This window comes from Myripristis murdjan, chromosome 19 (assembly GCF_902150065.1).
Source record: "Myripristis murdjan chromosome 19, fMyrMur1.1, whole genome shotgun sequence".
In the NCBI taxonomy this organism is placed as follows: domain Eukaryota; kingdom Metazoa; phylum Chordata; class Actinopteri; order Holocentriformes; family Holocentridae; genus Myripristis; species Myripristis murdjan.
The window spans coordinates 27,932,236-27,942,235 of NC_043998.1; the positions used below are offsets into that span (position 1 = coordinate 27,932,236).

The 10,000-nt window shown below is 43.1% G+C and overlaps 2 protein-coding genes across 6 annotated transcripts in view; one reads left to right on the top strand and one right to left on the bottom strand.

Moving 5' to 3' along the window:
* The window catches only part of ankrd22 (ankyrin repeat domain 22), a 9,016-nt gene extending 8,729 nt beyond the window's left edge, over window positions 1–287 (bottom strand). For all 3 annotated transcript variants that reach the window (XM_030078051.1, XM_030078050.1, XM_030078049.1), the window contains exon 1: window positions 213–287. In XM_030078051.1, the coding sequence (XP_029933911.1) occupies window positions 213–233 (21 nt within the window). In that variant the 5' untranslated portion in view covers window positions 234–287. The remainder of the gene's footprint in view (window positions 1–212) is intronic.
* Window positions 288–2,660: 2,373 nt separating this feature from the next.
* stambpl1 (STAM binding protein-like 1) overlaps window positions 2,661–10,000 on the top strand; it is a 13,419-nt gene continuing 6,079 nt past the window's right edge. Inside the window, exons 1-5 of one of the 3 annotated variants that reach the window (XM_030078685.1) lie at window positions 2,661–2,883; window positions 3,035–3,095; window positions 7,410–7,592; window positions 8,956–9,220; window positions 9,639–9,714. In XM_030078685.1, coding sequence (XP_029934545.1) covers window positions 7,433–7,592; window positions 8,956–9,220; window positions 9,639–9,714 — 501 coding nt within the window. In that variant the 5' untranslated portion in view covers window positions 2,661–2,883; window positions 3,035–3,095; window positions 7,410–7,432. The remainder of the gene's footprint in view (window positions 2,884–3,034; window positions 3,096–7,409; window positions 7,593–8,955; window positions 9,221–9,638; window positions 9,715–10,000) is intronic. The other 2 variants (XM_030078686.1, XM_030078687.1) reach the window with 2 other exon arrangements.

Below are 10,000 nucleotides of genomic sequence, written 5' to 3' on the forward strand. Positions count from 1 at the left end.
TCGACAGTGAAATTTGTGTCGAGTTTCCAAACTTTACCACAGGAGCAGCACACCTGTCTGAGGTAACACACCACACCTGGCTGACTGAGTGTGTGTGTGTGTGTGTGTGTGTGTGTGTGTGTGTGTGTGTGCGTGTGTGCGTGTGCGTGTGCGTGTGCGTGTGTGTGTCAAAGTGGACGGACGGATGCTAAAGTTTGTTTTATTGATCCTACCTCAGAGTAAACCATCCCCATGTCTGTCGGCAGGAGCTCACCTGGACGACTCACCTGTCAAGACCGGCACGAGCGAACTATCAACTTCCTGTCTGCAGTTTCAAAATAAAACCCATCTGACTAACACAGTGGGGGGGTTGGGTGAGAAGGTGTGAGAAGGGATTTGGTGTTAAACTAATATATCTTTTTTTTTTTTAAATGTTGTTTTCACAGAATCTGTGCATTTTCATAGTAAAAGCCTTCATGACTTCATAACAAGTTTTCTGTATTTCTGAGTGATACAAAGCAACAAAAATGAGAATAATCAGCAATTTCTGTTTCTGTTTGTTTGTGTTGTTGTTTTTTGTTTTTTGTTGTGTCGTCAATTTAGAGCGGCCAAAAAAACCACCAAACTCAAACACAACACTGTCTGATTTAAAAAAAAAAACATAGGTATCTATCTATCTATCTATCTATCTATATACATATATATATATACACTACTCACAAAAGTTAGGGATATTCGGCTTTCGAGTGAAATGTATGGAAAATGTAAAAAGTTCACGCTACAGTGATATTATATCATGAAAGTAGGGCATTTAAGTAGAAGCATACACTGGTGATTTCCTCATCTCAAACAATTTCTTGAAACAAAAGCCAACAACAGTGGTGGATATACCACAACAAAAAATGTCAGTGTCAATAACTTGTCATGTGCCCTTGAGCATCAATTACAGCTTGACAGCGACGTCTCATGCTGTTCACAAGTCGACTTATTGTCTGCTGAGGCATGGCATCCCACTCTTCTTGAAGGGCGGCCCTCAGGACATTGAGGTTCTGGGGTACAGAGCTCCGAGCCTCTACACGGCGACTCAGCTGATCCCATAGGTTTTCTATGGGATTCAGGTCTGAGAAAGTGCAGGCCACTCCATCTGAGGTACCCCAGTCTGCAGCAGCCATTCCCTAATGATACGACCTCGATGAGCTGGAGCATCAAACACCTGATGTGAATTTTGCCGTTAAGCTCCTTGTTAGAGAACAGCAAGTTGTGCAAAAAGTACTGAAACACTGAACAGTTGGACATGTGCATTCAAAAGTTTACAGAAGGTCACATTAAGTTCACCTGTAAAGGTTATAATGCATTTTAGGTTCATCCTGAAATTTCACCCGAAAGCCGAATATCCCTAACTTTTTGTGAGTAGTGTATATATAGCTTCTGCTGCTGGATGTTAACTATTTAATCAATTTATAGTAATGAATTAAAAAATAGTAAATATAATTAAGTGAGTAACATATTAAATATTAACATTAAATTCATGAATTAATGAGAATGAGAATCAGTTATTTTCAAACCTGCAGTTTACACAGCACATGCTGCACAGTCCTCTGTTTAAAGTCGGTCAAACACGGGCTTTTATTTTGAAAGGACCTTGGGTTCCTGTCTGTGTGTGCAGGCGGAGCAGAGGCTCACCTGTCCGCCAGGTGAACCTCGCTCACTTTGTTTGTTCTGCCGGCAGACTCTGGATCAGCGCCGGCGGCCCTCACTGCCGGTTTCTACTCTGTTTCTGCTGGGTTTTCATCCTGTTTCTGTCCCGTTTCTACTGGGTTTCACTGCGTTTCTACTGGGTTTCACTGCGTTTCTACTGGGTTTCACTGCGTTTCTACTGGGTTTCACTGTGGCCTCCTTGCCTCTGGCTCTGCGAGGCCTCCGGCTGCAGGAACCGGTTCTGACACTCTGAAACTTTCAGCTGCTGAAAAAACAAAAACCACCTGGAGGAACAAAATCTCTGTTTCTACTCAGATTCATGTTTTTTCTCTGTTTTGTTTTTTCTCGTCCCTCTGTGAAGACAAACTGATCACAACAAACACACACTGGGACATATTTTATATTACTGGTTTTATTTGATCTTTTTAAGTATTTTTTTTTATTGTTATATTACTTTATTTTATTTTATTTATCATTTTTGCATTTTATTTAATTTATTTTTGTGTTTTATATTATTTTATTTATTTTTGTGTTATATATTATTTTATTTATTTTTGTATTTCATTTTATTTATGATTTTGTATTTGTTTATTTATTTATTTATTGCTAAACAGGGTAATACTGTGGCAGAGAATATTTTTTACATTATATTTTTTTTACTTTTATCCTTTTCTAATTATTTTTCCCTTTTTATCCTTTTGTTATATTATTACATTTATTATTATTATCATTATCATTATTATTATTATTATCATTAGTAGTAGTAGTAGTATACATTTATTTTCTTATTATTATTAACTACTAGTTGTAGTAGTTAATAATAATAAAAAAAAATAAAAGTAGTAGTTGTAGTTTTTATCAGTGGCAGCACACTCTGGTGCTGTAGCAGGAAAAACAGTCAGAGTGAGACCTCTTCGCTAGTTACATCCTCCCTTTTACAGGTGCAGTGCGCATGCGTGAGGGTCAACGCCCACTTTCACACACCGGAAGTTGTGGCAGGTTTTGTTTGCGGCCCCCTCCTCATCCCGTTCTTCCTCCTGTGGCTGCAGAGTGGGCGCTCCGCTGCATAGAGGATCTTCGTGCGGGTCCACCATCTCTGTCGGAGCGCCGCAGCCGGATCAACCAGCCATTTTTATCCTCCGGTAAAAAAAAAAGAAAAAGAAAAAAGAAAAGAAAAACACACAGAAACTGAACATTTTCCTTGAGGTTTGTGTTGCGCGGCGGGTTTGTTTTGTTTGGTTTCGTGAGGCGGAGGGATATTTGATGTCAGCGGAGACTCAACATGACGGCTGATGTATGTGTGTGTGTGTGTGTGTGTGTGTGTGTGTGTGTGTGTGTGTGTGTGTGTGTGTCTCAGCTCCACATGTGACAGCAGGGATGCCGACCAGCTGAGGAGGAAACCATCTGACAACAAACCGGTAAACTCATCACTTTCTCTGCTTTTATTTGGTTTCCCTGCCGTGTGTCCATGCGGCCAGCACACGCACACACACACACACACACACACACACACACTCACACACACACACACACCTGAAAAGCTGGTTCTCCACTTTCCATTCAGCTCTTGTGTATTTCCTCTCTGCCTCGCTGAAGTCAGTTTGCTGTTGGACATGAACACAGATTTGTTTCTCTGTGACTTCAGATTGTTTTTTTTGTTTGTTTGTTTGTTTTAATTAATTAATTTATTTATTTTTGTTCCATATTCAGTTTGATTCTCTCTGATTCAGATCTGTATTAGTTTGTTATTGATCACGATCAGGAAACAAACAGCTGTGTGGTGTCTAACCTGCTGGTGGCGCCAGAGGGACGGACAAACTAAACAGGTTGACCGTGACGTACAGGCTCCGCCCCCGCACTGCCCCAGGCCCCGCCCCCCCACAGGCGCCTCAGTCACTTTTCTTGTACCACTCGGCGGCGGGTGGGCGGAGTCAGCTCTTGTTTTGAAGCACCGCCTCGTTTTCCACTGAAAGCAGATTGACCAGATTTCTGTTAAAGCCTGAGGGGGAAAGCTGCGCGGTGACCAACTTAATTAACTAATTAATTAACGAAAGATTAGCAGTAAGTCCAAAAATGACCTGAAAAGTATAGAAAAAAAAAAAAATCTGAAAATCGGCAAAAAAAAAAAAGCAAAAATGACCCTGAAATTTTTTTAAATTGCTATTTTCGTCGCTAACACTGCTAAATTTTCATTTCTGAATTTATCAGATTATTATTATTATTGTTAACTATTACTGTATTGAATATTAAACATTATTTGATATTTTGTAGGATTAATGCACATGCTTTTTTACTGATTGTAAGGCATGTTTTTATATTTCTATTTTCTTATAATTTAATTCTCTGATTCAGGTGTTTGTTGTTGGTGGATTCTGTAGCAAATAATGTCTGGTTATTTATTATTGTTGTTGTTATTATTATTATCATCATCAATTAAACATTCAGACAGAAAAGCGAAATTCTGCTGAAGCTGGTTTTGTTTTCTGAAGCTGCTAAATCAGAGCCTTCAAAATCAACCCGACTTCACTCCCTGGCAGCAGCAGAGTCTGAAAAGAGAAAAGCAGCAAAACGTTTCAAAATAAAATGAAACGAAACATGTCAAGGCTCTGATGGAGATTTATTCTGAAATGTCGACACAGCTGCCTCGGATCTGTTCTTATTGCTGTTATTGATCAGTGATCAGGTGACCAGCAGGACGAGACTGATGAGGGTGTGAACGTGCACACACACACACACACACACACACACACACACACACACACACAGGAAGTTGACTCGCTGAACCTTTTCAGTCAAAACTGACTTTGACATTTGGACTAAAAACTCGAGCAGACAGAGCAGCAAGACGTGACGTGAGATTAATTATCAAGAGATTCATAAAAACTTAGGAGAAAATAACCTGAAAATGAGCAAAAAAAAAAAAGAAAAGAAATAAAAAGTTTTAAAAAATGACCTGAAACTAAGCAAACCCGAAAGTCCTCCAAGTCAAAAAAGAAAGAAAAAGAAAATGACCTGAAAATTGTGGCGAAGAAAAGAGAGTGAGAGACAAAAATAGTACAAAGTTATCAAAACAACAAAAACAAAAAGGAAAAAAAAAATATCCAGAAAAAATATATTTAGAAAGAGTGTAAATACGTATTTCACATTATGTTCCAGGAAAAAATATGTTTTTTTTTGTTTTTTTTTTGGCTGATTTTCAGAATTTTCAGGATTTTGCTTTTTCTTTTTTGCTTTGAATTTTCAGATTTTTTTTCAAATGTATTTACTTATTTATTTAAATTTTGATTATTTAATTTCATTATCTTGTTCTTTTACTTTTTCTTTATTTTTTCTCATTTTCTTCTTTAAACTTTTATTTATTTATTTACATTTTATATATTTAATTTTTGATGTTTCATTTCAGGTCATCATCTTGTTCTTGTACTTTTGTCTTTCTTCTCTCTTGTTGACTGATGTGCAACCCCCCCCCCCCCCCCCCCCCCCCCCCCAACCAGCTCTATTAGCCTCTTTGCACCTGTTGCCATGGTGATATCATCAAGCATCAGCGTTACAGCAGAGCAGACGGTGCTGACAGACCATAATAGTCCTGTTGTTACCGAGGGGAGCGTCTCTGCTCGCACACTGCTTTTATTTATTTTTATTTCTTTTTAAACTTCATTCTGTGAAAATGTAAACAGGATTTATCTGTCGCTCTCTCTCTCTGTCTGTCTCTTTCTCCCTCTCTCTGTCCGTCTCTCTCTCTCTCTCTGTCTCTCTCTCTGTCTCTTTTGCTGCCTCTCTCTCTGTCTCTCTCTCTCTCTGTCTGTCTGTCTCTCTCTCTGTCTCTTCTCTGCCTCTCTCTCTGTCTCTCTCTCTGTCTCTCTGCCTGTCTGTCTGTCTGTCTGTCTCTCTCTCTCTCTGTCTCTCTCTCTCTCTCTCTCTGTCTGTCTGTCTGTCTCTCTCTATCTCTGTCTGTCTGTCTGTCTCTCTCTCTCTCTGTCTGTCTCTCTCTCTCTCTGTCTGTCTGTCTGTCTCTCTCTCTCTCTGTGTCTCTCTCTCTCTCTCTTTCTGTCTGTTAAGTGGATGAGTCACTAGTTAGTAGTTACCGGTTGCCGTAGCAACTGTGGACCATCGTGAAGGACAAGGAGGCGTGTTGTGGGGCTGATGGGAAATAAAAATGTCTTGAGGGGCTGATGGGAAATTAAAAAACAACAAAAACAACAACAACAGTTTAAATGGACGTGGCAGAGAGAGTCATCATGGGATTAGCTAATCTGAGCTAATCTGAGGCCAGGCAGAATGTTTCCAGTGAAGGAGCCTCTCCTCGCTCTGTTCTGCTTTCAGTCTGGGATTCACTTTTTCCTTTTGTTTGTTTGTTTGTTTGTAAATAATCTGCTGTGCTTTGACTTCACTCGTCATTTTTTAGAGTTGAGCTGCTGCGGCTGCAGAAACTCCACACTGTAAAAAATGACGAGTAAAGCCAAAAAAACAATGAACATCTGAATCCCAAAACTGAAAAGCCAATAAATTCAGGTCCAATCAGGACGCAGCGTCAGGCGAGCTTTCCTCCAATCAGGACGCAGCGTCAGGCGAGCTTTCCTCCAATCAGGACGCAGCGGCCTGATGACCTGGGCTGTGTCCGAAATCACTCCCTACTCACTTCATAGTGCACACTTCATAGTGCACACTATATAGTGCACACTTCATAGTGCACACTACATAGTGCACACTATAGTGATTAGGCCATTTTGCAGGGGTGTCTGAATGTTTAGTGATTATTCATGTTCACTATATAATCCACTGGATGTTTCCCACAATCCACTGCGAAATGTAGTGGACATCCGATGGTCACTAACCGGTCACTAACCAGGCAATATATCCCATCATGCATTGCGGACAAGCAGTCATGAAGGAAAAATGCGTTCACTGTATCGCCCACCACATTGAATTCCCTGTAGAGTGAGGGGGGGGGGGGGTGGAGACGTAAACACCACGGCTCCTTTAAAAATCTGTTGTTTACTGCTGCCGTTGCCATGGAGACGGCTGTACAGACTCAGCCTGATGCTCGGTTTGACTTTTACTCTTCATGTGTTTGATGATGTGAAACTGAAGCTCCGCCCCCTCACACACACACACACACACACACACACACCTGTTGAGACAGGAAGTGCAGATGTTGCCCCTCCAGGCGGAACGTGACAGGAAGTGAGACGGCAGCACGAGGAAAACATCAACGAGCAGGAAAAACAAACAAACGAGGAAATCACCCAAAAAAATACTGAAAAATAAAAAGATTTTATTTCCTGTAACATTATTTTACATATATAACACTAACTACTATAAATAGAGTTTTGAGACAATTTTCCCTTTTTTTGATAATTTTCTAATAATTTCTAATAATTCTTTCTCTCTCTTTGCAGGTTGTTTTCTTGTAACTTTTTACAAATTTCCTCCAAATTTTCAGGTCATTTCTGAGTTTTTTTTTTTCCATCTTTCTCAGGTTAATAATTGGAGGAAAATCAGGAAAAAATAAATCTGACCATTTTGCAAACTAGGAATATTTTTTTCTTTCCCGTGTCTTAATCATGGTGCGACCCCCAAAAAATTCCCTCCCGACCCCCCGCGGGTCCCGACCCCCCGCGGGTCCCGACCCCTCAGGTTGAGACTCACGAGGTTAAATTTCATCGGACAAACTTTGGAAGCAGCTCGTCGCTGCCACTTGTTGATTTCTTGTTTTTCTGTCTCTCCTGCAGCGAAGCATCATGGGAGGTGGCAGATGGACTTGCCGGCCGTGGGCCGAAAAGAGCCTGTGACACACACACACACACACACACACACACACACACGCTCACACACACACACACACACGCTCACACACACACACACAGACAGACACGTCATACACCATGGAACAAGGCTTCAGCTTCCATACGCTGGTGAGTGCAGTGTGTGTGAGTGTGTGTGTGTGTGTGTGAGTGTGTGTGTGTGTGTGTGTTACATGCCGTTGCATCTGTCAGTGTGTGACTCTCTGGCCTGTGTGGATCGTTCATTATCGATTAACCCTTTGAAATCCGAGCACAATCACTTTTATTATTATTTTAATCATCCACCCATCCAGAGACGGAGGAGGGGAGCGGATGTGTCCTCCTGAATGGAAAACACACACACACACACACACACACTTACACACACACACACACACACACACACACACACACACACACACACACAGAGTGAATAGAGCAGGGAGCAGGAACAGAGAAGTGTTTATGTTCCTCTGATAGCAGATGGAGAGAGAGAGAGAGAGAGAGAGCGAGAGAGAGAGAGAGAGAGAGAGAGAGAGAGAGCTTGGTAATAGACAAAAAGGTCCCAGTTTCTCAGGATCGCCCCCTACAGGTGATCAACAGGATCCTAACAGACATGGAGGAACCCTGCTGTGTTTTTATGAAACCCACCAGAGTTCTGGGCAAGATCCCACAGGGTTTAAGGTCAGGGTGCTGATTGGGCAGCTGGCCCACAAACTTAACAGCCAATCAGAGCGCGGGTGGGCCACAGTGTCATCACAGCATCGACGCGTTCAATCAAAATCATGAGTTTGTCCATGTGGCCCAGCACACCCCCCGACCGCCTGTAGGGGGCGTGTCTGTTATGTGTGTCTCACATACAGACACGCATGTTTTTGTTTACTTCGTCCCGCCGTCTTCCTCAGAAAGTCACATGATGTCACCGTTTCCTGTCAGCTGGTTCAGCAGGGGGCGTGGCCCGGCTGTCGGCCAGCAGGGGGCGTGGCCCGCCGGCTGAACAGGAAGTGTGTAGGTGACATCATGTGACACCTCACAGCGGTCCAGACACGGCGAGGTGAAGAAACGTGTCGTCTGCATAGAGGAGCATCCTGACACACAGCCGCCGCCGCCGCGTCGTTTTTATTTTTATTTTTATTGTGTCTTGATGTTTTGTTTTCAGTGTAAATTTCAATTTGTTTCTGAGGTTTGCTAGTTTAATTTATTTTTAATTTTTTGAGTTTTTTAGTTCTCTCGACTTCCTCCGCCGTGACGCTGCGGGCGTGGACGGCCCGCCAACATGGACGCGTGAGGCGTTCGCTTGTTAACCATCTGCTGCGTAAAAAACTGGATGATAGATTTCATATCCAGCTGAAACACCAGGCCTGAGTATGAAATGAAGACAAAACCTTTGACTTTGTTTTATTTTAGTGACGATAAAGTTTCACTTCTTGTTTTTTTTTGTAAAGTCCTGCGTTTAGTTTCATTTCAGTTGCTCAAAGTGTTTCTCCTGACCTAGTGTTTGTGTTGTGGCTAACGGTGATGACCTCGCTCCGTCCCGTGCAGAAGAAGCTGGCGGCGGAGCCCGACTACACGGACGTGTCGCTGACGGCGGCGGAGCGCGTGCGTGCGCTCGGGAAGCTGGGCAGCAGCGTGGAGATCAACGAGGACATCGCGCCGCGCCGCTACCTGCGCTCCGGCGTGGAGATGGAGCGCATGGCCGCCGTCTACCTGGAGGAGGGCAGCCTGGAGAACGCCTACGTGCTCTACAACAAGTTCATCACGTAACACACGCTCTATTGATTATTGATCGGTGCTTTATGGGGGTCTGATCACTGCTGTGTCCAGACGTACGGGGGGTAAACGGTGCCCATACAGAGGCCTCACCTAAATCACTCGTTTATTGAACAGAATTAATGTGCAGTACAAATGTTTTTGGTTTCATAGCAGCTGTGAATTTGTTCCTTGAAGCTGAAATAATTGAAATTGAGAAAAAGTTCAAACTGAAGTGAGAAAAGCGCAGAAGAAGAAGAAGACGACCACGAGCACGATTTATCAGTGACCGACTGTGAGGACCATGTAGACTCCACCGTGACCTCAGAACATCTTTAATGTTTACAGTCAGTGTGTGGCTTTAACTGTGTGTGTGTGTGTGTGTGTGTGTGTGTGTGTGTGTGTGTGTGTGTGTGTGTGTGTGCGCAGTCTGTTTGTAGAGAAGCTGCCCGGTCACAGAGACTACCAGCAGTGCAGCGTCCCAGAGAAACAGCTGATCATGAAGGTAAACAAAACAACAACACAACAACAGGGTGAGTTTATGTTTACGTGTTTGGATCCGCCCCTGAGGCTCTGAGCCAATCAGGATGCACCGACGGGGAAACAAGCTGCGGGATTTTAGCTAAGTCTGGACTCTGAAACTCAGGTGGGCGGGGCTCAGAGGAGGGGCTGAATCCCGGGTGGGCGGGGCTCAGAGGAGGGGCTGAATCCCGGGTGGGCGGGGCTCAGAGGAGGGGCTGAATCTCAGGTGGGTGGGGCTCAGAGGAGGGGCTGAATCTCGGGTGGGCGGG